The sequence below is a fragment of the Syngnathus leptorhynchus genome, chromosome 2, assembly GCF_054491065.1.
Source record: "Syngnathus leptorhynchus isolate UIUO chromosome 2, UIUO_Slep, whole genome shotgun sequence".
Classification (NCBI taxonomy): Eukaryota; Metazoa; Chordata; class Actinopteri; order Syngnathiformes; family Syngnathidae; genus Syngnathus; species Syngnathus leptorhynchus.
Window position 1 is genome coordinate 650,837 of NC_141196.1, and position 25,143 is coordinate 675,979.

Consider the following 25,143-nt stretch of genomic DNA (forward strand, 5'->3'; position numbering starts at 1 on the left):
ACAAACGTCCTTCACACTTTGTCCGTCAGAATCCGGAAAGTCCGGCAGTTGGATCGGTCACGCACGGTCCGTGTCAAATCACGAGTACTCCTATGAGCGCTTGGTTCGTCATTGTCACCTTGTACAGAAGAAACAAACAACCCAATTCACACACATTGTGCACGACGATGTCACGCGGTCATGCACGCTCCGTCGCGTGCGCCGCTCGATTAAGAATATGTATGCGTGTTTGTCGGCAGCACTTTTGGCTTTCCGCCTGGTTTGGCGGCGGGCGGCGAAGAACACGTCCATCAGCGTAAATGTTTCATGGCTGTTTTGTCGTCGTTGTTTATCCGAGCAGCCGATTGAAATATTCATGGCACATTTTGTCAAACAAACATTCGATTTTTCGAGCGCTATGAATGATTCACGTCAGGCTCGTTGACGCGCTTTCACCACCAGAGCAGAAGATTTCTCGGGGTCGCCGGCCGCAAGCAAGCAAGCCGACTGGAGAAAAATCCCGTCGTATCGGCCAACGACGCCCGGGGCGCCGACTGCGTTTGGAATCGTTGCAGAGTCAGTTCCTCCGCGCTTTTGCCGGAATTTGCCCCCAAGCCTATTTTGCTTTCTCATCCAACAACGTGTTGCGCTCCGGACAAAACTATCCGAGACCAGTAGTGCTTCGACTGTTCGGCCAAATTGTTTTGAAAGGGCTATTCGGAAGTCATGACATCATCCGCTCGTTTACAATTGTTTTACAAAAAAACCTACAAAATGATGGTGTGGAAAGAAAAAAACAAAGCCTGTTTTTTGAAACATCTGGGATGTTTCCTGCGAGATGTCCGCAAGAAAGGGCTTTTGTTCACACCCCGTGCGCGCACGTCCACGTGTGTGCGTTAGGCCTCAAAGAGCAACATCAGATTGGGAAAAAGACAAAGTGCTCCCGCGACGACGACGCCTCCTCCTCCTCTTTCATCCTCTTCTTCTCCGAAATGAAAAACTCCTACGCTTTTGGCAGACGCGGCGCACTGGAAGTTGATTTGAACTTGCTGGGATTCCAGACAGGGCGCAACCTCCAACACAACAAAATGCTCATTTATTTTCCGTCAAGTGTAGTTGTATGAATTTTGCTAGCTCGTCAATGCGTTGGCAAGATGGCGGCGGTATCACGCGGCGTGAGCGCCCCCGGCGAAGGCCTTCCGTAGTTTGCGGGCGGCGCCGGCGGCCCAGACGGCAGACGCTGATGCGCTCTGACAGCGTCTGCTAATTGGACTAAATTAATTTACCTCGGGCGGCCATGTTGGCACAAAGCGGCGCTTGGCGCGTGAATAAGTGATGGCGGGCGGCGGGCGCGGCACACACTTTGTGAATCATTTAAGGACACAATGTGCTAATTAGCAGCGGCGGAAAGGAAAGGCAGGAAAAAGTGGCTTTTGCGTCGGCAGTCGCCGGCTTTCAGTCGCAATTAAGACGCGGCGCGCTGTCACTCGGGCGAGCGCGGCGTGTGCGGGCAGCGCTTCATTTATTCATCCGCTGAGCAGATGCTGAGTGCGGCGGGGCTTTGGATGCTGCCAGGCCTCACGGGGGGACTTGGATGGAAAAGAGGGGGTTGGTGAGGGGGCGGGGCAGGGGTGGAGTGGAGTGTGGGGTCCAAGGGATTGCTGCAGAAGTTTTCCTCAACCCCCCCCCCCACATCCACTTCATGAGGAGGCAAAAGGAAAGTAGCTAAGGCTGCCAACAAAATTGAACAAAACAGGTCCATTAACACTGACTGAATAGTTTGTGTGTTTGCCTCACGCTTCTTACGTTCCGGCTTTGAATCCGAACGGGCGTCGGACCTTGAGCGGGCCCAAAGGTTCAAAGTTCAAAACGGGCGCACCAGACAATAACCCACAGTTAAATGGCTAATTTATTCCCGCTCAGGCCCGGCAGGATACGCGTCGGTGCAGGATTTATGCGGCGGCGCCGGCAGCATGTTTATGCAGGAAGCTGCCAGTTTGGTTGGCGGACGCCATTTATTAGCACGAATCTCATCGGGCCGGCCAATTGGTCGTCTCCTCCGCGAGGTGTCTTTGATGGGCGTAGGCGCGTCTCGGGCGCCGTAACGAGACGCCCGGGATGCGCCGAGCGTCCGCCGGGAAAGCCGCCGTTTGATGGCCGGCCCAAAACGCGCCGCAAACAAAACGGAAGGCGAGGATGAGGAGGAGGAAGATCTCAGATGGTTTGGCAAGCCTTTTGACGACCCAAAAAAAAAAAAACCCTCCCCCTCACCCTCCCTCCATCTTAACGTTAATTTCCCCAACGTCTTTCGGCTTCCGCGCTGCCGTTGTGTGCGTGTGTTTAGGAATCTGCATGTGTGTATGTCAGTTTGTGTGTGTCTGTGCAAGCGTGTATGTGTGTTTATTTGTGTGTCAGTGTCCATGAAGCTACGCACGTCTGTGTGCGTGTTTGCGTGCGCGAGCGGATTCAGGAATTTGTGCGTTGGCACCGAGCACTCTCGATGTTCGTCTTAGTAGTTGCATCATGGGACGAGAGCGAGCGTCAAAGTCGAATCTCAGTAGCTGATGGCATCCAGCTCACGAATCAGTTTGTCAAGGTCCAATTGGCCCCACCCCCCTCCCCCAGGCCCTCTTCACGACCCCCCCCCCCCCCTCCCTCCGCCACGTCGAGGTCAAGGAGATACTTCTTTTGTTTCTTCAACGCCTCCAAAAGTGCCATCGGCCAAACAAGAGGGAGGAAAGCGAGCGCTCGACGCATCTTGTTGACGGAGGGCGGAGTCACCAAACAACGCTAACTTAGCAACAAGCTCCTCGTGTCCGTTCTTGTTACAAATTGACTCAAGACTCACCACCACTCGGCGGGGAGTTCTAGAAAAACGGCCCTCTTGCTCGGCGTCGATCAAGCGCGCCATTGCCAGCTGCTGACTGGCAGCCATTTTGTTGAACTAACCAACAAAAACGCAAATAGGCGGCAAAAAGTTGACTTCTTCACAGGAGGCTTGGCAAGCAGCATGGACAATGAGAAGTGACTCTCCCAAGTTGACTGACGCACTTAGTACGTGTTTTTATCTGAGGTCATTAAGGTTATCTTTAAGAATAAATGTGCAAAAAGTATAGTATGCGATCATACTCTCTCCTCCTAATGGATGACTGATAGCTGGACTTGACTCTCTGAACTAGTGCCACCAAAACGAGCTAAAAACTTGAAGGTTAACTTACTTGTGACACAGCCCCTCCTCTGCTGGTACCGTATTTTCCCAAGTATAAATCGCAGGTTTTTTTTTCATCGTTTGACCAGGGGTGCGACTTATACTCCGGAGTAACTTACATGCAAAATTATTAACACATTATTATCACATTACTTGCTTCCACTTCACGAACATCTGACGTCGAGTCTGACGTCAGCGCCGCATCTACTTCCGGAGTCAGCAGAGTTGTTTATAAGTGACACAGAGGATGAAGATTTTGATGGATTTAAGGATTTGGAGTGACACTTATGATTCCAAAAATATATATATTCATGTTATAGTTATTTGAATAGCGTTCAGACTGTTGTTGCCTATTCATGTCTGTGTTTGGTGTAGGATTTTGGCAAATAAATTTCCCTCAAAAATACAATGCGACTTATATATGGGTTTTTCTTCTTCTTCTTTTTTATACATTTTTTGCATTGTGCGACTTGTACTCCGACTTATGGTCTGGCAAATACGGTAACTGACATGCAAACAAAACCACTAATGACAGTCATGCTAGCAAACACGCTAATGACTGTCATAGACCTGAGGTACACCCCCCCCCCCCCCCTGCCCGTCTTCTTTAGCGCTGTCCCTTCCCCACCCACCTTGCTTTCGCTGTCGTTATTTCCCCGCGGTGGGGGTGGGTAGGTGGAGCTGTGGGGTAGGGGGCGCTGTTTTCCAAAGCCCGTGAGCATTGCTCGCATATTAGAGCGCAGCATGTGTTTGATTAAAAAAAAGAGTACGGTAACAAATGAGTTCATCACATCATTTAGCAAGATGGCAGCAAATGGTGATAAATGTGCTCCATATGCTGCCAGTAAAACGGCAAAGTGCAGCCCCGCCCTGTCCCCCCCCCCCCACGCTTACGTGCCTCTTCTCAGCTATAAACAAATAAATTAAAACAATTAGATGCGAGCACCCTCCATCTTTAACGAGCATGTGGACAAGTCGCACGTGCGCTGCTAATTCTGGACAGCTAGCTAAGGTAAACTAAGATAACCATTGTGGCGATTAGCGTGACAATTTACTCCTCATACATGACAGCAGATGTTTGGGATTTTACATGAAATGTTGGAGCGTCATAAAAATTTGAGGGATTGCCTCCCAAAAATGTTCAACCCTATTTCCAAAAAAGATTTTCTCCACTCAAAGCCTCCTACTTGGCTCCCAGGTGGGCTCTGAGCACTGCACCTACACAAAACCATACGCTGCCTTTCAGTGATATGATGCAAGTCACCATTTTAAAACAGATTATGTGACACATGGATTCATTTCAACACTATCATCATGACCAGATCCTCATTTTTTATTCTTGCTCACACACGTTTTGTTTTGTAGCTGTTAGCTGACTTTGTTTATCTAGCTAGAATACCATTTAGGTTTTTGGGTGGTTTTAACCCAAAAACTGTCATCCTACAACCGCCCCTGGCTACAGATTCAGATTTTGGGGCGGGGTCCGATTTCATCTAAGGTCACGAGCCTGAAACGACACGATAGAAGATCCAAGCAGTTGACTGAAAAGCTAAAGGAAATGACCGATTTGGTATTAAATTCAAATACATTGCTCTCTACAACAGACTGCTAACACACAATGCCAAACACCATAGACACTAGCATTGATACCACCCTGTTTTGGGGGTTAAAGGTTCAGGTGGTCACCAACAGAGGTTGCACACAATTTAGCTAGTGCCAGCTATTTAGGATCTAAGTCAATCAAGAAACGGACAGGGTAAGTGTTTCTCGGAGAAGTGACTGTAGTAGGTGACTTGGGAAATCCACCAGCAATAAAATCCAGTCATAATTGTAGAGTCAGGTGTCCTCACAAAGAGGTAAATACAAGAACGCGCACACACACACACGCGTCGTTACCGAAAGAGTGTGTATGCGTGCGTGTGTTGTAAAATGTCCTCTCGTGTGTGTGTGTGTGTGTGCGTCCAGATGGGCGGAGACGTCGCGCATCTCTGCGGTATCTCTCCACATCTGCGAGTGCAGATGTTTGATGAATCGTCAAGCAGCCGCGCTGTCGCCTCATTAAAGTTGCACTCGCACAGGGGATGGCGCCCCCCCCCCCACACACACACACACACTTGCCCCTCAGCGCTAAGGTAGCGCGGCGCTATCGTAGCGTAGCACCGCGTCCTTGGAGTGCCATGCCTGCAGCTGGCGTCTCCTAGGAAGAAAAGCGACGCACTTTGTCGCCGTCATGTATCATCTTGTCATGTGATCTCGAGTAACTGGAGAGAAGCCACACACGCTAATGCGGCTGGACACCAGCAACCACCTCACGTGTACACGCACGCCTGGCCACTCACTAGTAAACGTACAGTAGCCATGTGTGCTAATGTTGCTAACTGCTAGCAAAAAAAAAGAAAATGCATGTTTTTATATATATATATATATATATATATATATATATATAAAACTCTTAAATATGCTAAAAGACTGGGAAAGATACACAAACATGCTAGAATTCACACAAGTCACACTCAACTGACATACATCCATTCTCTCACACGAAGTCAATTTACACACGTAATGTGAAGCGCCGGTGTGAATATTCATGGTGAGTAGTCGGCCATTTTGAAAGATGTACATGACATTGGCGCTTTTAATTGTCCAGGTTTTGATTGGCAGGCGGCAAGACGGCGTGGCGGCTCATTTGCATACGGATGTCTTTTTGGTGTTTGTGTTGATCCCGGGAAGTGTTTTGCTCCTCCTATGCTAATTAGTAGCATCCGCTAAGGTTTTTCCCTTCACTCGCCAAACATTTCTACGTATTGGACGTTATGAACATCCCTTTAGCGTGATTATGGAGTATTCAATTAATCCTTTCAGCCATCATGAATATTTGTCGAGTCGGAAACGAGTGAATGATTCCAAACGCGGTCATTGCCAATCATTCGTCATTTCGACTTTGGACTTCATTTGGCTTCTTCCCAATCGCAAGATCCACATTCTGTCATGTGCTGCACTACTTTCTTTCGTTTATGTAGACTTTACAGCGCGCTTCAACATGGGCGGGAAAGCGCCGTACATGCAGGCGTGCGTGCGTGCGCGTGCGTGCTCGTGCATGCGACGCGGCGTGCGCCGTCCCGTCCAGATGTTTTCCTCTCACCGCCTGCAAATGAATTCATGAAAGCATTTAATTGTGAGCATGATTGACAGGCGGGAGGGAACGCCAGCAAGACGGGTGCTACGGCAAGATGGCCGACGACGTGGACTAAGCCACTCGCCGGCGATGGTACCGTTTGCCGTTGCCAATGACGTCAAATATACTTCCGGAGAACTCAACCGTTTTTTTTTGCCACATTGCGTCAACTGAATGCCGCTCCTTTTGCCGTGCCCACTTTGGCCACACGGGGGCAGTAGACGACGTATGAACCAATGTGCTGTTTATTGGGGCCTCGTTATGAATCCCGCCAGAGTTCCAGGCAGCGATATGATTGGCTGCTGCATCCAGACACAGCAGCCGATCCTATTGCATAATAATAACAATTCTTATTTTTTGGTGATTATAATTATTGAAGTTCATTTGAGGAAATGATTTCAGTGTATCTCAAAGCGGTAAGACTTTGCATGAATCAGTGCTGGAGAAGTAGCGCAACCATGCACACACCCCGGCAGAGCGTCGTATATTGTGACTAGCAGTTGATGTTTATTTACGGCGTCTGGCGAGCAGTTGAGCTTGGTGACATGTTTATTGCGGTCATCAGTGTGGGGGCCACCGGGGGCCGCGTGCAGGTGCACGTCAGACGCTCAACAAGATTTACTGCCCGTGTCTGAGCGTGCGTGTGCGTGCGTGCGAGCTAGCGCGCGCGCACGCCCGCTCCAAACAGCCGCTTAAACTTTAACACGCTCTTATGGCATTAGCTCACAAACAGCATCGGGTTGCTATGCTAGCTCGCCAATGCTATGTAGCTTAGCTTCTTTGGTACGCCGCTATCTAGCATTGCTCAGGTTTCCGCCGTGTTTTGGTCGTACGCGAGAAAAGACAAGCAAAGGCGCTACTGGTTCGGCGTTGAGCGAAGTTGAAGGTGAGCAGGTGATGAAGTAGTCCAAAAAAAAAAAAAGTAGAGGATGATCCCCCTCGTCACCTTCAGCGTCCTTATTGTGCGGAACTGAAGAAATCAAAAGTCATCAGTCAGCGTTCTTCCTCTCGTGCTTTCTCGGACTCGACTTTCTGTTCCTGCTCCTGAACCGTGGCTTCCCGAAGCACATGTTTGACTTGCTTCCCTCTTCCTTCCTCCATTTTGACGTCCTTCTCCAGCCTGACTTCCTGTTCTCCTTCTTCTTCATTTCCTGTTGCTCTTGCTCCTCTTTTGCTTTGTGTTTTTTTATTTTCCCCCCCTCCTCCTTTTCCCTCACTATCCCCCTGGCGGTCATCACATGAGTGTTTTTCCACACGTTGGCGCGTGCCCGCTCTCCACAAACAGGCATATGTGTGTGTGTGTGCGGGCGCGCAAGAGGGCACGGCGCGTGTGCGTGTGCGGTGGCCTTTCCTCTTCAAGCTAATTACGCGAGCTACCTTGTAGCGGCGTCCCGGCGGGAGGCCAACAACTGTCAGCGCAGTATTATTTTTGAAATTTAAACAATCATCTTAGGCGCTCGGCTGCTAAGATCCCGGCCTTTCCTCCGCCTCCGACCTTCAGTAATTAATACCCGAGGGTCCATTATTGGCAAAGCCTTTATCCTGGGGGCCCGCCAGCCTCCAGCTCGCTAATTACGGCCGAGCGGCTAATCTCCCCCGCCCCTCCCTCCCCCCTCTTGATTGACAGCTACACCTCCTCCACTAATTGCCTGTTGCAGACAACACCTGGTGAACCGCCGCGCCGGGGGACGCCCGGCCCGGACTCCGACGACGTCCTCCCGGGACGCGCAACCTCTCAAACCCGCCGCTTCCTTTTCGTGCGCGTGTTGCACGCACGCGCGCGCGTGCAACACGTTTCCCAGTCGACGTAACAAAACGCACCGAGTCCACAACGATGATCAGCGTCCAAAATGTTCACTGTGGGACACCAGCGACATGCCTCACACATGACACGGCGCGCGCCGACGCTAAGTCTTACACGCCGGCCAAAACCCAGATTGAAACTGGACGTCTCCCGGCAATTGTCCAAATCTGTGCGTAGCCGTCGTTGCTACGGCAGCCTGTCACAGGTTGTCGAGGGCGTGGCCCGGTCCCAACAGATTGTCAAGGGCGTGGCCCGGTCCCAACAGGTTTGCAAAAAAAAGGCCCAAAAAGCCGATATGACGAGGATTCTGATGGGGCCCGCAAAGCCCGCAGCTGTAGTTGTCCTCCATTGACCGGCGAACTAACAAACAGTCTCAATGGGAGAGACTGACGACGGCAAAATTCATCATCTTAAAAACAAAATCGTTTGTTTTTGTCTGGTTGTCGATAAACAACAAAAGGTTGACTGACTGGCGGGTTTTGGGGAGTAGCGGCAAGCGGGCGACCTCTCGACACAAAGCGCCACTTAATGCGGCCGGCGCGCCCACCATTAGCACCTCTCTAATCCTACAGTTCATTAGCTGCGCTCTTAATCGTTAAATTGGACGAGCGGCCGACTCTCGGGGCGGGCAGGCGGGGGAGCGTGCGGGGCTTCAGCCGATGGGCTAATGTGCGCGCTAACAGCCCGATCTCGGAAAAGGCTCGGGATCAAATTCCTCATGCCTTCGCGGCAACACTATTTGATTTTTTTCCCCCCCTTCTTTCATCTTTCTCTGTGACCCTAACCCCCCCAAAAACCTCAACCACACTAGAGGGACCTGCCTCACTGGTGGAGCAGTCATGACGACTCGGGAGACCGACGTGTTCGGCGACGTCTCACCGGAGCGACCGTACGCGGGGCCGTGGCGCAATCAAAATGTGCTGATTGTTTACTACTAAGAACACCAGGGGGCGCACTTTTTCCACTGCAACAAGTTGAGCTTGCGCAAAAGCCAATTGTGTCAATTGTGTCGCGTACTGGCGATATTTTGTTAAGCCATGTGAAGCCATACCACATGGTGAACACGGCTAATAACACACACACGCACACTTGCATGCGAAAAGAAATCAAACACGCAGCTACCACCGAATCACTCAACTACGACTCATGTTCACGTGCAAACGTGCGCCAATGCAGGAACATACGTGACAAGATGTACTCGTGTCACATTTGTAAACGATGTGTGTCCGGACGTGCGCGCGCACACTTCTTATGATGTGCGTTTCTAATGACTGGAGTCAATAATTAGCTGTTGTGGTTTGAAGTGCTAAGGCGTTAATGAACTTGAGGGAGTGGATCCCCGCAAGTGCAGTCTTGTCTCGTACGCTTGTGTGCGTGTGTTTAGATTGACCACGTGGCTCTGAATTGGTGAATCGAGTTTTTGTCTGGATAAATATTGCACGGAGTGCCTCATTGTGCTACCACGGGTGGTTTGGCGTGGTCGGCGTAGCGCTCGTAAGCTGTCGTCCGGCCCGTTTGAATGAGTTGCCAATCGTCGGAAGGTTTGGCGAATCTTCCCAGCGAGGACGAGCATGATTTAGGGAATCGCACGTTAATTGTGGAGGCAGGAAGGAACATCTGGAGCACCAATCATCGCATGTCCACCACGTCAGCCAAGTCCACTTCCTGTCAGATCACGACACCCTGGAGAGCCGCCCAACCCCCCCATTTCATCCCCTCCCATCTCGATTCCGATGACCCCCCTCCGCCCCCTGATGTCAAAAGAAGTCTTCCTTTCTTTGAACAAGCTTTTGCTTGTATAACTCCTGTTATCGGGGGAACACGGTCACGGTAACACTGCCGACTCCCGGCAGCTCCCCACGATGAGACCCATCCGATAAAGTGTCGTGGAATACCATGTGGTACTACCGGGCACTGGATTAGCCACGCGGTACGAGTTCCACGATGTATTGTAATACCATGACATACGGGGTTGTACGATTTGGAGTAAGCCATTTAAAGTGCATTAACAGCAAAAAGGTTGGGCGGGGCACTTCATGCCTTCAATGACGTCAGCGCCGGCTGCATTTCATTGGTGCCATACGGCTTGCCAGTATTTCACCGGCGAACGATGGACTGGCTGCAAACGGCCAGACGCTCTTGAGCTCGGTGGTCGAACGTCGGTGTTGGTGAGGAGGGAGGGTTTTGGACCATGGCTACTGAGGCTTTTAAAGACCCACAGAGGAGGTCGGGCCGAGTCGTCGGTCCGAGGACTTTATGGCCCCCCCCCCCAGCGCACCCTGGAGACACTTGGTCTTGACGAGCACACCCCACCCGACACTTTCATAGGCCAATTAGAGACACGGCGCCATAAATAAGATCTATTATTAGATAACGTCAAGAACCTTCCGCGTCCCCCTTTTTACTCCCCAACTTTTTATTCGCAATTTTTACGAGTCGCCGCCTTATAATTGCCGTCGCCATCTTGCTCTTTTGTTCGCCCGGCCTCGCCTTTAGAAATACAAACTTCTACTACTAAGGCCCTTTTTTGTTGGAGAATATCTTACAATACAAACTCATAGAGTGTATTCAATTCAAAGTCAGATTGTCTTCAAGCCGAGAAAACTAATAGCAAGGTCTTTTATGTGCTCCTGAGTGAACTTTGGAAATTGCGCAACGTGATTCCTGTGTGTTGTCCGTGCGGGTGCGTTTGTTCGGGACAGTTTTGTGTGTCCAAATTCAATTAGGTGTGATTGAGTGTTGACATTTGTGAGCTCACAGAACAGGAAATAGTTTGGAGCCGGCCGAAAGCTCCCAGAGGGAACGTCGCCGGCCAGCCGGCCGGAAAAGAATGAGTCACGAGCGGCCCGGACTGATGTCGGGAGGTCTCGTTTGTTGCTCGGGTTAGGCCGGTTCCGTCCGTCGGCTCGCTCCCGCACGCTCGGGGTGTGACGAGAGACCGCTTCAGGTAACATGGGCAATGATCTCGCATGATTCGTGGCAAAAAAAAAACAATAAGTTGCCGGTGTTGAAGCGGAGGGGGGAAAGAAATATGCCACAGTTCATCGCTAAGACAACAAAATGGTAAGTTAACAAAATGTTTAGTGGTCCGCAAAACCAACGACTATATTGTTCCAACCCCTTACCTAGCGCAAACTAGATAATGCTAGCTAACTTGCTAGTGTCCAGCATACGGCGATATAATTGTGAGTAAACTTGAGAATTTGTATCGTTTGTTGGCAGCACAGTTTATTCTTTTTGTGGAATGGCAAAGCTGTCGGTTGAGTTCCCCATTCCGTTTCCAGTTTGAGCCCGAGGTCCGAGCAGGGCCGGCTCGCGAGCGGTCGGTCGGGACGAGCTCGGCGTCAGCGCGTCCCGCGGCCGCCGTGCAAATTGTACGTCAATATTTGATGTCGGCGGCGAGGTCGGAATGCGCCGCGCGGGAGGCCGCCGGGCGCGCAAAAGAAAAGAAAGAAGCAAAGCGATACCTGAACGCGGTGAGTCAAATCCCAGAAAACCAAAGCCGCTCCCGAGGAGACAGACGCGCGGGTGAATGATGAATAAATTGAGGAATTTTCCGCCAGCCGGCGAAAACAAAAACAACTTTTTTTTTCCCTTGTCTTCTAATGGAGGCAAAGTTAGGAAGATGATTTATTTATGCGTCTGGAGGGGGCGGAGCCTGCAGCCAGATTTCAGCGAATCGCAACGGAGCCTATTAGCACTTGACGGGTTTATCCGCCAGCCGCTTGCTCGCGTTAGCGGGCCGCGGCCGCCGCCGGCCCTTGCTAACTCCTCTGGGCCCGCCTGCCATCCCATACCTGAGTGCCCTTCCCCAGCCCAAACGCATCGATTTCATGTCAGATGTTTTCTGAGGAGTGTGTGTGGGGGGGGGGGGGGATTCTTTGGCCGAAATGCTGAGGAGGGATCTCTTAATTAGGGAGCAGGATTTAGCGGCCAGGGCTGCAGGTCAATCACATGTGTAGTTTATTCGCCGCCGGCCGAGCGACGGTGAACGTCTCGCTCAGTAGGTGTGTCTGGGGGGGGGGGGGGGGGGGGCAGCATGACATCAATCCGCAATATTCTGGGAGGTTCCGAAAGCTGCATCAAGAAAAAGCTTTACATGGCATGTAAATAATGAAGCATGTCATTGGGCGCTATAATATGTTTCACGTAAAATATTTTAGCATCATAACGCACAAACTGTCGACTGGTTAGCATGCTCAAAATCCCACGACAGTTACTATGCGCACCATATAAGCACTGAGTGACGTGTTTCATTAAATGTCATGTTTTTGATCGGGTGAAACGTTTAACACCGAGCATGTTTCACCGCATTGCGCAATACCTGTGGCATCATGTGACTTTTTTCACTTTCCGCTCTGGGCTAGCAGTCATCGCACGCGCTAACGTGGGAATATTCTGCCATGTTTAGGAACGACGCATAGCCAGCTTTGGTGGACATGACGGCGTTCTGTATGACATGCAGGAAACGCCTGCGTGGGGTCGATGATGAAGGACCCGCCCGCTGTCAGGAAGCGGCAGATGTTTTCCTGTCCTCGAAAACATCTGGAAGGCCTTTCCAGCAGCACGACTGAAAGTTTGGCCTTTTTTCACATCGATTCATTTTATTTTACACGCGGCCGTGTCGCCTCGAAGCACCATTAAGAACCTCACAGACGTTTTGAGGACCGACACGGTGAGGTGGGTTCACGAGGTCCCACAGGAGGTCCTGCAGGAAGGCGGTGGCTTCGGACGCCGAGGCCCAGAGGACCCGTTGAATGGACAAGCCCCCGCTGGTTTTTGGGTCAGTGTCAGAATCGGGGTTTAGGCTCGGAAAGTCTGGTGGCGGGAGTTGCAGATGTGCTGGACGGCTACACCGTGAGAACCTCGACGCCGCACAAAAGAACTTTTTTTCCTTCCGACGGAAAAGTCCAGGCCCAGCCGGAATCCCCGGGGAACCACAACCGAGAACCAGCGAGGCGGAACCGCAACATGCGCGCACACGCACGCACGCACACACAAACACACACACACACACACGCTGGGCTGTGACTGTGCGTGTGTGTAATGAGATACATGACTTACATTAACCCCGCGGTGACGCTTCACAGGAGGATGAAGAGGAAGAGGCACTCCTTCCTCCTCCTCGGTCTGTGGAGGGAAAAACATGAATGTGAATAAAGGTCAGCTGTCAGGGCGTGTGTCTCAGCACACACGCACGCGCACCCGCACTCACACGCACACATTCACTTCATATATTCAATCTAAGTCTTATTTGGATGCAGGGGACATTCAATACAAATTCAAATGTTTTTGGTCTAATCATACTTTTCAAAAAGTCACAAGAAACTGCATAAAAAAAAATCACCAAAACACAGGAAATCTACAAAAAACGCAATTTTTTTTAAACACCCGCATACAAAAACATGCACAAAAAAAATCCCATGCAAAACAATCACACCAAAAATCTCACCCTCACAAAATCACAAATGTGCAACCTTCAAACAAAGCACAAAACTTCATATATTCAATGTAAGTCTTATTTGGATGCAGGGGACACTCCATTCAAAATCAAATGTTTTTATCGAATCACAATTTTAAAAAGTCACAAGAAATTTGCACAAAGAAAAAACAAAGAAAATAAATATAAACATACATGCACGCACAAAAAAAGAAAAATCACATGCAAAACAATCACACACTCACAAACAGTAAAAAACACACACACACATACACACACACACACACACTACAAAAACATTCACACTCACAAACAGTGCAAAACACACACACACACACGCTACAAAAACATTCATCTTAATGGGCAGCTTTTCTCCCCAACCAAATTGGCCATAATAACAGGTACACCCAGGTCCTCCCTTTTTCCTGTTTTATTGTTGTTTTGTTCCTCCTTGACACGTCGTTTTCTTTTTTCTTTTTTCTTTCCATGTGGCACAAATTCACTCACGCCAAACAATAATGGCGCAAACTACACTTGAAAATTCCACCAAACTCAAAACCAGTTGGAAGGCTCGAACATAAATTGAGGCCCAAACACAAACAAAAATGACAATAACAGACCTGCATCTGATTCTTCTTCTTTTGGGGGATTTAAATGGCGTGTTAGCGATGTATTAGTCTGCGGTTGATTCTCTTTCGCTTCCTGCTCCGGTTTCCCGCCCACAAATAATCGACCGCAATTGGCCGCAGCGGGTCACGTGGTTAGCCAATCAGGTGAGACAAGCGCCCGTGCTCCCGAGTTTCCTTTCGTCCATTTTTCTTGCTTCCTTTCTTCCTTTCCGTTCTCCTTCCTTTTTCTGACTTCCTTGTCCCCGTGTTCCCTTTCTCGCTTTCTTTCTTACTTCTGCAAATTATAATGAATATTGAAAGGGAAATACAATTTTGATGTTTCTATTTCTTATTTCCACATTTTTGGATTGATCCTTATTGCATAAAAAAAAAAAAAAATCCCCTAAACGAATAACGAATAATTGTCAATTGATTGTCTATGTGAAGCCCTTTGAGACTGCTTGTGATTTAGGGCTATACAAATAAACTTGACTTGACTTGACTTGACTTGACCTAAAAAAATCATGAGAAAAGACCGAAAATATGTTTTGAGTTTTGGACCAATTCCTATCATTCTTTATTATTATTGCCATCATAATCATCATCAACAAAGGCATTGTCAGTCATCATCATGTTCATTGTCATCATCATCATCTTCATTTCCTGCTTATTATCAGCTGTCCATCACGGCAGAGGACGCTTTTCCTCACCTACCAGCACAACTGTGTTTGTTGGCATTTTCTTCCATCGTTCATCCCGAGAGCTCCCAAAACTTCCACAAGCTGCAAACACAGCTCAACTTTGCATCATTTTCAGGAGCCTCCACAGCCCCCCACCCCGCAAAAGCTCTCCCCTCCGAGATCCTCGAACCGCTGCCCCCCCCCCCCAGCCCAGCAAATATAACTCAGCTAAACATGCAATATTTATAGTGCAACGCACACTTTTACATAGCAAATGGACAAATGGATGCTAATCGTCACATTTTGACTTCTTGCATCTTCACTGCCTGCAAAAATCAACATGAAGAACTACATAAAGGATAGACACTGTTATTGATGACATCATCAGAGCCTGGCATTTATCATATATCATCAGCCTCACTTTTTTTTTCAAACCGAACGACACTGTAATCGTCAGTCCGTCACGCCGTCAAGATATTTTAATTGCTTCCATCAGTAAATTTGAATCGTCAGTCTGTTAAAAAAAAAAAATAAAAGCTCATCGTGCAACTCTATACATCTCGGGTCTCCAAAGCATGGTCCACGGCCCGGATACGGCCTACCTTGACATTTTGGCCCGGTCCTCTGAACAATACCAGAGATTTTCTTTTTCAGTCCGGCCACGCAATCAAGACTTATGCGTGCATAGAACGTGATATTCTATATCTAAGAAAATTAAAAAATGAGCCATTCTGCTGACAGCCAAAGGTGAGCAATTTCCACGTATAGATCATCGTCCATGATGTTGCGACTGTTTGTAGAGGAAGTGAGTGTTTATTGCTTGAACAGGAAATGAGCGGCGATAGAGATGATGTGTTTATTGCACTCCATAGCAACATCAACAGCGTCTTAATGAGCAGCGCGCAATTAAAACACAAAGATGTCGTTAGTAGCCGCGGCTGGAGACAGAAAAGACCAAGTTAAAAAATAGAAGAAGAGAATAATAATGTGAATAAAAATTGCTGGTTGTAGTTTTATTGTTTTACTGCGCAGCGCGAAGGGCCCTCTGGTGGACTCATTAGCTTGACCACTTTGACTTATTTTACGAGGCCCGCTAATTAGCGCGCGCGTGCGAGTTATGGCGGCAATCGGGCCACTTCCTGTGACACTTTCGCTCTCTCTCCATCTCTGTCCGTCATTAACTTTGCGGACGTCCTTGCGGCGGCGGTCAAACGTGTAAAACAAGAACAATAAAAGTGTCCACTTTCTATCTTTGCTGGCTTCGAGGTGGGCCTGTAAAAAAAAAAAAAACAGTAGCATCTCATACACGCACACACGTCAGCACAAACGTCCGGAAAGTGGTGCTATCGCATTTAGCTAGCAACAACGATACACAGCCCTTGTTAGTTGCACCTAACAGATCAAGTCTTCAGGTAGACTTTGAATGTCGAATAACTAAACGCTGTGAAACTGCAATACAGGAATAAAACGTAAAGTTACACGTTGAATGGCTTGTTCTTTAACACAAACAATCATCATACATAAAACATTCCTCATGAACATATTCGGTCATCAAGTGACAACAAAACAGTTTGCGATTAGCTTCATGCTAACGATATAGCCATTGACAGGCTAGCATGGTTCTGTTTTCTAAAGTTTAAACATCTATGTATCTTGTGAACAGCACAGGACATTTTAAGAGGGACACTGTAACCGATATTTACGGACATAGGCATCGGCAGGTACAACGTTGAACGAGCGAATGACAAAAGTCAATGGACCGCCACTTTTAGTTGCCTCAGATGACGGACTAGTCTGAAGGAAGTAAGAAGCGTAAACAATACTCCTGCTCTTGTAAAGGGGCAACACAAACGAGGTCATGGGACAAGACGTGTAGAAACGGAAAGGTCGCCACAAACAATCACCAAAGCCACTCGAAGAACACAAAAATAAAAAGGCAGGTACGATGGGCAGACGGTACGGACGCGAGTGTAAACAAAAGCCCAGGGTCGCCGGGAGAGCGCGATGATTGCGCGGTGTTGTCAGCAAAAGGTGCAGCCCGAGGAGGCGCCGGCTCCCTTCGGCTCCTTTAGGGCCGTCTAATGTCTTATTTATGACGTCCACGGGTTCTCCGCCGTGGCCTCATTAGCCGACCGCTCGTACGGGGGAATTCGGGGATAATTAGCGCCCTCGTTGTTTTAGTAACGGTTGGCGCGCTGCGTTCTTCCTCACGACTCCCTGCGGGAACGACTGGCCGCCACCTTTGGACGCGCGCGAGGTCTTTGTACAAGAAGAAGCACAGGGCACTCCTGTCAACAAGGAGGCTGGCTAAATGGCTGCTTCTGGCTACGTCACAGTCGACGGCGTCGCTACTCCAGGGTGGTGGCGTGGGCTTAACGAGCACGTTGACCGTTTGGGCGGCCCGATCGGATCCTGTTGTCGACTCGCAACCCACCTCGGACCACGAGATGGCCATAAAGGGTCATAGATATAAAACGGTGGGTCACGTGACCAAGCCAAGGACCTCGCTTAGCGGTGTATGCTACCATCAGTACGATAAATAAAGCGCAGTGATGTTATGGTTTGATCCAAAAGTTGATCAGCGTTCCCAGCTGATAAGATCTTGTCTTGAGGTCACTGAAGCACTCAGAAGGAGCCACAATGCAAATTTGTGTGACCCGTGGCGCTCCAGAATACGTCTCTGCTTCTGCTGAGGTCATTAGTCGTGTCTGTTTCTTCCAAACCCCCCATGAAGCCCCCGTCCCTGATGCCTCCCTCCTATGTATATGTTGGATCCATTTCAGCTCATTCAAAAGCAGATCTCAACGCAGTCCTCCCGATGCACTTTTGACCCTGCATATGGTGAATAGATTTCGTCTTGAGTAGGAAAGAGCGAGCGAGCGAGCGAGCGGCGCCAAATCGCAACTGGTGTATTATGTCCAAATGTCCCGACATGCACCTGAAGGTATAGCTTGACGTGGGTCAGATGGCTTAGCAAAGAGAGACAAGGGGCGGAGTCAGTCAGGTGATGTCATCTTTATTGAAGAGTTTCTGTACAAAAAGCACGAGTCAGCAAATATCACAGAAAAGAAACAAAAGAACATGCACACCTATTTACATACAAATGTATGAAAGTAAATATGGATGTATGACATACGTACCTGTCTGTCTGTCTTTCTTTGTGTTGTTAGTACATACATGTGTATGAATGTACGCATATACGTACTCGATGTATGTACATCCTTTGCATTTGTGTATCACGTATGAATGCGTGGAGATAAAAATGTACAAATATACGTACGTATGCACATGACCTTGTTTTTTGTACCTAGCGATGTTTGTCGGCGTGCATGAATGTACACCGTGGCCTGCCGCACGCTAACTTCTGTGCTTGGGATCAATTTCATAGTTTAAACACATTGACCCACTTTAAAAAAAATCAATCGGCAAAAACTAAAGAGGAAGGTCAAAGCTGATTTGCTGAAGATATCATACCTTCCCATAAAACTTTGTAAATGTGTCAATTCAAAGAAGACATTCAAAACATTTTTTTTTTTTTTTGTCCTGATCAAAGTCCCTGATTGAACGGTGGTAGACAAAAAGTGTCCAGCGGGGGCGCTATTTCACACGCTTAAGCCCAAAGAAAAAAGACAACAGAGGACCAGTTACCTTGGTACAAAGATGAGGACGCCATGACAAACGCTTAAAAGACGGTTCAATGGAAAAGTGGAAACAAAGGTGTAAACATCACATCAACAGTTTATTAAGTTTGTTTAGCTTTTAGCTTAGCTAGTGTGTGTGTGTGTGTGTGTGTGTGTGTGTGTGTGTGTGTGTGTGTGTGTGTGTGTGCGTGTGCGTGTGTAGTATATGTATGTCTCCGTCCGTGTGTATGTGTGTGACACAAAATGTGTATACAAAAAGTGGACAACATGTTTAAAACAATGTTGTGACTTTTTTGTTTTTTACAAAACCATTCTGTACAATAATATCTAAAAGACAACAAACATGTTTCCATGGAGATTTCCAACCTGAAATAAAGCTTATAAATACGAGAATAAAATCATTTGCACACTAACAGCAAGAAGAAGAAGAAGCAGAAAGAGTCAAGGTAAAAAGAAAAGGAAGATGATGAAGAAGATGATTTTCACGACAGTCTCCAGGCTGGCATGTCAAGGAAATTGCTTCCATATTGATGATGCTGGAAGACGTGAAGGTCCCGCCCCATTTGGATCGGAGGCCGGACTGAATTCCGAGCTTGTGGAATTCTGGACTTGGTCCCATTCAAGAAAAGCCTTAAAGGTTCTAGATTGTTCCATTGCGACGTGGAAAAGCAAGAAAGAGGCGGATCTTTCTTGGAGCTCATTCACATAAATAAGCATTAGTTAAAGACGTAGCCAGGAGATGAGCAAAAAAAAAAAAAAGAAAAGTCCCTTCCCATCGACACGCAATATTCTGGGAACTCAAGCAAGCGTCATGCAAACATTTGTGGCAAACAAAGAACAGAAGCGCCCCGTTGCTCAAAGCTGATTGGCCGGTAACCATGTCGTCAGGACATTCCTGGAAGTAAGAACAACAATCCCTCTTCTATGCGGTGACATCATCAACCGTCACGTGACCTTCAAGGTGGAGGTGAGAGGATTCTGTGGCTTGGAGTGTGGTGCAGAAGAATCCGTTGGGCTAGTGGAGGGGGGGGGGCAATCTCACATGGGCGGGACGATCAGACCGGCCATCGCTGCAAGAGGAAAGAACACTGAGCTTCAAACTTTGTATGCTTCCAGATGAGATACATTTGTAGCTTTTCTGTGATAATCGATTGGATTCCCGGTTCTTTTCAGGTATGCCTTCCAAATTGCTTCATTTGAAAAATGGACCCCAGACAATGAACGCCTTAGGCTAAAGTCGCGTTCCCTTGCAAAATGGTGTCGCACGCAAGTTATGGATCAACTTTGATTTGAAGACCTTGCGGAGAAAGTAGGTGACAGCATGAGGGGCGGTGGATAGGGGGGGGTGGGGGTCGGGGGCAATGCTCACCCTGGAGGCCGCCGCCATTGGTGGAGGTGCAGGTGGGGGGCGGGGAGGTCTGTGGCCGCACCACGGGAGCAAAGGCGCTCTTCTGTTTGACTGCAGAAACCATAGTCACGGGAGAGAATGAACGCACGCCTACGAGAGCAGGAAGAAGAGGAAGACCACGGGTGAGGAAGGAGGAAGTGAGCGGCGGCGGGGCGGGACAGGAAATGATGGATGGATGGATGGATGGATGGATGGATGCATGGATGGATAGATGGATGGATGGATGGAAGGCTCATGGAGGGAGGAAGAGGACAATGCGGATGGGTGGCCTTCATTGGGCAAAGTTGATCCATAACTCGAAGAAGCGTAGCAGGCGTCCATCCTGATGGCTGCGGTGATAAACCTAGCTTAGCATCAAGTCTTGATGCTAATCCAAACTAAGATAATATAAACTAAAATAAAATAAACTACACTAAGATAAGCTAAACTATGCTAAAATAAGATAAGTAGCCTAGCTTAGCAACAAGACTGGAGACAAGTGTGACTGAAGGATGCACCAAGCATGTCACAACAATCAGTGGGGAAATAAATCCAATTCTGATGCTAAGCTAGACTAAGCTAACGTAGGAAAAGCCATTTGACTGATTGAGCCACACAATGGCCGTTTCTCCACAAGATGGATCTCTGACTCGGTTCAATTCTTTGCGGGGCCAACATTTAGGGCCACAGTGGCGGACTAGCGTTTTCCCTTGGCGCTACGGCAAACTCTGCTTTTCACCGTCGGCCACAAGCGCGGGGCCCGTTTGTTAGCAACCCGCTAACCACCATTTCAATTGTTACTCGGCCCGAGCGCCTGTTAGATAACCAAACTTGGAGCTTGTTCGCTAACCGACCGTTACGCATACATTGTTCAAAACATGTTCAAAGTTAACCAGATGGTTCTTGCCGATATATCCCACCAATTCCTCATTTTGTTAACTTGACAGGGATGATGTTTGAAGAGCAGCGCTTTTTCAAAGTGGTCGTCCTGGCTTTTGATTTCTTTTTCCAATCATGCCTTCAATTTCCTCCATGCGTGCCATTTTTATGACTTGATGGACTTGGAAATGGCAAAAGTGGAACTAATCCTCCAATCAGCCAAATGACATTTCAAGCTTTGTTGTTGTAAGGGATCACCAAAGAACAATTTGACTCAATAGTTCGAATTGAATTGAAGAAATCCTTCTTTTCTGACAGACATCTGCCTGCTTGCCAAATATTGCTCAGGCCTGAGTGTAGATGTTAGTGAGTTTGGGTGGGGGTGAGGAGTGACCAGGGGGTGGTGTATGGCAAAGAAGGTTGGGGTGCACGGGCATCTTTAGTTGCCACGGTGACCAATCACACAGCAGACCTGAGGTTGGTTGGTTGTTTTTTGTTTTGTTTTTTTAAACAATAGCTCAAGACTTTGATCGGTGGTGCCGGAAAATCAGCCGATACCTGTCCATCAAACTGCGATCACGGCCCGTCGATCACCATTTCAACTCGGACCGCATTGCCGGACCGGCCGGACGGCTCGTACGCTTGGCTCGAGTGGGCGACTTACTGGCGTAGGCGGAGTTGGCGCCGGCGCCGTTGATGAAGCCGGGCGAGCCGGGCACGGCCAGGTTGCTCATGGCGGCGCCGTAGCCGTTGATGGAGGACGTGATGCTGTAGTTGGACTGCTGTGGCGTGGAGCTGGGCACGTAGCCGCGAGGAGAAACGCTGCTGGAGCTGCGGGAGTAACCTGCAATCGAATCAAATTGACCGCCTCGCTAAAATCAAATGTTGACTGTACTGTCGACGCATAGTATTTTTACAACAATTTTTCTTCCGTTATTATTGACATAACACGATGAATCTATAAAAAGATTCCGAGAGCCCGGAGCTCACCCTGTTCGGCCTGCGACGCCTCCGAGATGTTGGCGACCAGCTGGCTGCCAAAAGAGTTGACGGCCATCATTCCCGAATGCGCCGTGGCGCCGCTCAGCGGCGGCAGCTGGTTGTGGGCGCGAGGGACGCCGCTGTACAGCGCCTCCGTCAGGTCGGCTGCTCGCTTCAGGATCATGTCCTGGTTGGGGGAGAGGGAAGGAAGGTGAGGGGCTTCGAAGCTGAACGCTTGGTCGGGCCGGCCGTCAAGCGCCGCTCACCTGGTTGTTGTGCGGCATCCCGTACAGCGCCTCCACGAGGTCGGCGGCTCGCTTCAACAGCACCTCCTGTCACACCGTGAGATTAGTTTAGTCCAATTAGAATGACAAAAAAACAAGAAGAAGAATTCATTCTCTTCAACAGGACCTATTGTGCTTGGCTAGTTACCGTGATTGTTTTTTTAGTTGTTGTTTTTTTTCATCTCGCACACAATACACCTCCCCGAAAAATGATCGGCATCATCGGCCGAGGGACGCCAGGCAGCCAGAGGGATGGCGTTCCCCGAGGAAAAGAAGCGGGAAGGTGGAGGCCTCTGCTGGCCTTCCCTTGGGTATTACATCCTCCCTCCCTCCCTCCCTCCCTCCCTCCCTCCCTCCCTCCCTCCCTCCCTCCCTCCCTCCCTCCCTCCCTCCCTCCCTCGCTCATCACATTTTCTTCACACACTTCCTCCTTCGTCCCCGCCACTAAAAATGTCTTCTTCTCCTTTGTGTGTGCAAACAAATAAACAAATCCCAAGTGGGAATAGAGCAATCACAAGACGTCAGCCGACTTTTCCATCCGGCAGGGAGGGAGGGAGGCAACGTTGCCACGGTTACGCTCCTAACAATTTGTTTCTCCGGGCCTCGTCACTCTGCTTTACCTGATGAAAATGGGGGTGTGATCTCATCACCATCAATCCAAAGCGGTTTTGCTAGCAGATACGTATTTCCGGGCTTTGCTGGATTTCATTCCTCTCACGGCATATTTTTAATCGACAAAAGATGAAGATGATGTGAGATTTGGGCTCGCCTTTGCTCACGTCAGATTACAAACGCTGAGGGAATCCCGACGCCGTGGTAGACCTGGGAGCTCCTCCTCGTTTTCCTGCCTTAATGAGGTGGGTGGATGCTCGAGGGCGAGGATGAGCCTAACCCAGAGGAGGAGTCATCAGACAGCTCTTAACTAAGATAAATCACCAGCAGCGAGGCGAGGTGCGGCGGGGTGGGAGGAAGGGGTGTTCGACATTAGCGACCATCAGAGTCTTCTAAGGACGAGCGACGGCAGCGAGCGCTCGCCTCGACGTGACTCGCTTGTCCTCCAAAGCGTCCCGCATTTTGTGTCTGTCATCCCACCGACGACTACATCATTTGAATCGGATGAAAACGTGATTGATGGAGCTGCCTTCGCGCATCATCGCGACCCGAAAACACATCTCCAATATTAGCGGCCGTATTGATTATTAATTAGATTGGAACCTAAGCTAAGCTAACATTCCTACTTTCGCTATCGCTGGTTGCAGTAAAGAAAATGAACAGATGGCTGCGACGCACCCCTTTAGCGATGCTAAGCTAACGTTCATACTTTGGCTACCGCTTGCTTCGGTAAAGAAAAACAGCCGTAGTAATGAACAGATGGCTGCGACGCACTCCTTTAGCGATGCTAAGCTAACGTTCATACTTTGGCTATCGATTGCTTCCGTCAAGAAAAACAGCCGTAGAAATGAACAGATGGCCGCCAAGCTAACGTTCATACGACATTTGAATAGATTCTCCCCTGTATTCTATTCTAAGTCTGTTTATGACACAGAAACATGTAACCAGTCTCTGTCCTGACTTTCAGGACCTGGATTTGACACATCACTAAAAGACTGACGTACGTGGCCATGTCACATGACACGCTTAGGCTCGAGCATTTGAGGTGTCACAGTCCAGACGACAAACGCCGACGGATCAAAGAAAAGGCGGGCCGACGCGCACCGGCAGGCGGGAGCAAACAGGAAGTGACAGGCGGCGTTAACCCGCCGCCGCGCGGTCCGACAGCCGGCGCAGAGGCGCGTGTCACCGCCACCTCGCCGACAAAAAGCTTTCCTGAGAGGAAGAGGAAGGCATAAATATTCATGGCGAGGAAGAGGTGAAGGCTGGCCATGATGGCGGCGGCGGCGCGACCTGCGCCGGCGATTAGCATCAATTTACAAACAAACGGCTTTTTGTGGCGTGTCGCCGTTTGATGAATGGCTTCAATTTGGCAGCGGCGTTCACTGTCAGCGCACATCTGCCCTCATTGGCCAGCAAAGGCAATCTGCAGCAGCCGCCGCCGCCGCCTCCGGAATCACACGCGTCTTAAATGCGAAGGCGCTCACTGTCAACGTGCACCTCACAACTGAAGCGGCCGCCATCTTGGCGATTTCTGACCACAAAGCGTCACCAGCCTGAGTGGACATTTCATCTTCTAAACATAAATCTCAATCCTCTGAATTTACATTTGAATCTCAAACCGAATTTGAATCTTTTCACCAGTCTAAAACCTGACGTGTCAAATGAAACTAAACGTATTTCTGGATCATCGACAGACGCTCCATCTGAATGAAAATGATCTTCTCAATTTAAAACTCCACCAAAGACCAATCTCAAAGACTAAAAGTAAATCCAAATGTTGAACTGCAATTCAAATCTCAATCAAAACCTTCATGTAAAACTAAATGTCAGGCAATCTAATTTGCAATCTCAATCCACAAGGAAATCTGAGTTCAAATCTAAATCTCGTTCCAATTATCTTTGAATCTGGATGAATGTGGAGTTCCCTTGGATCCGAATCTGACTGAGCAGAACCAGAAGACAGAAAATGGAATGCGGAAATTCCGTGTGTGTGTGTGTACAAGAAAGCACTGACCTTTGGTAACCTCTCGGGGTCCCCGGGGTGGCGAGGGATGACCTTTTGTAACCTCTGGAAGCCGTAGTCGATGGTGGGCTCGTTCAAGGCTGCCACCGCGCGCACACACACAGACGCGCACACACACACACACACACACACACAAGTTTGGGATGAGTCGTGGTCGCCATGGCGATGATGAAGTCATCTGATTAAGCCAACACTTGATGAAACGACTGGATACTAATTCAAATCTACTTCCTGCCCGGGCAAAGGCGGGAAGAAGGAGTCGGGAGCGACTTGTTCTCGCCGATCAAGTCCATTAATCATAAAACGCTGTCAAATTTGACTTTGGGGACAATTTGTCAGAGGGTCTTTGTCAGCGTTAGCGCTTGTAGCGGCTAACGATGATTGACAGGCAGCACGTCGGCCGCCTCCTCGCGCTCATTTGCATAAGTGCGGCCTTCAT

At 49.0% G+C, this 25,143-nt stretch overlaps 1 protein-coding gene and 1 long non-coding RNA gene across 6 annotated transcripts in view; both read right to left on the bottom strand.

The window, feature by feature from the left end:
- Window positions 1-910: 910 nt before the first annotated feature.
- Window positions 911-14,441, bottom strand: LOC147059905 (uncharacterized). The gene is made up of 3 exons (XR_015065456.1): window positions 14,227-14,441; window positions 13,231-13,296; window positions 911-1,052 (listed from the first exon to the last, which is right to left on the bottom strand). It is a non-coding gene; the product is annotated as an uncharacterized LOC147059905 (long non-coding RNA).
- Window positions 14,442-17,929: 3,488 nt separating this feature from the next.
- The window catches only part of LOC147059906 (transcription factor COE3), a 28,235-nt gene continuing 21,021 nt past the window's right edge, over window positions 17,930-25,143 (bottom strand). For 2 of the 5 annotated variants that reach the window (XM_085905229.1, XM_085905227.1), the window contains exons 11-16: window positions 24,696-24,784; window positions 22,049-22,114; window positions 21,792-21,969; window positions 21,466-21,645; window positions 19,905-20,033; window positions 17,930-19,605 (exon numbers count right to left, since the gene is read on the bottom strand). In XM_085905229.1, the coding sequence (XP_085761355.1) occupies window positions 19,574-19,605; window positions 19,905-20,033; window positions 21,466-21,645; window positions 21,792-21,969; window positions 22,049-22,114; window positions 24,696-24,784 (674 nt within the window). In that variant the 3' untranslated portion in view covers window positions 17,930-19,573. Of the gene's footprint in view, window positions 19,606-19,904; window positions 20,034-21,465; window positions 21,646-21,791; window positions 21,970-22,048; window positions 22,115-24,695; window positions 24,785-25,143 lie in introns of those variants that run through there. The other 3 variants (XR_015064961.1, XM_085905228.1, XR_015064965.1) reach the window with 3 other exon arrangements.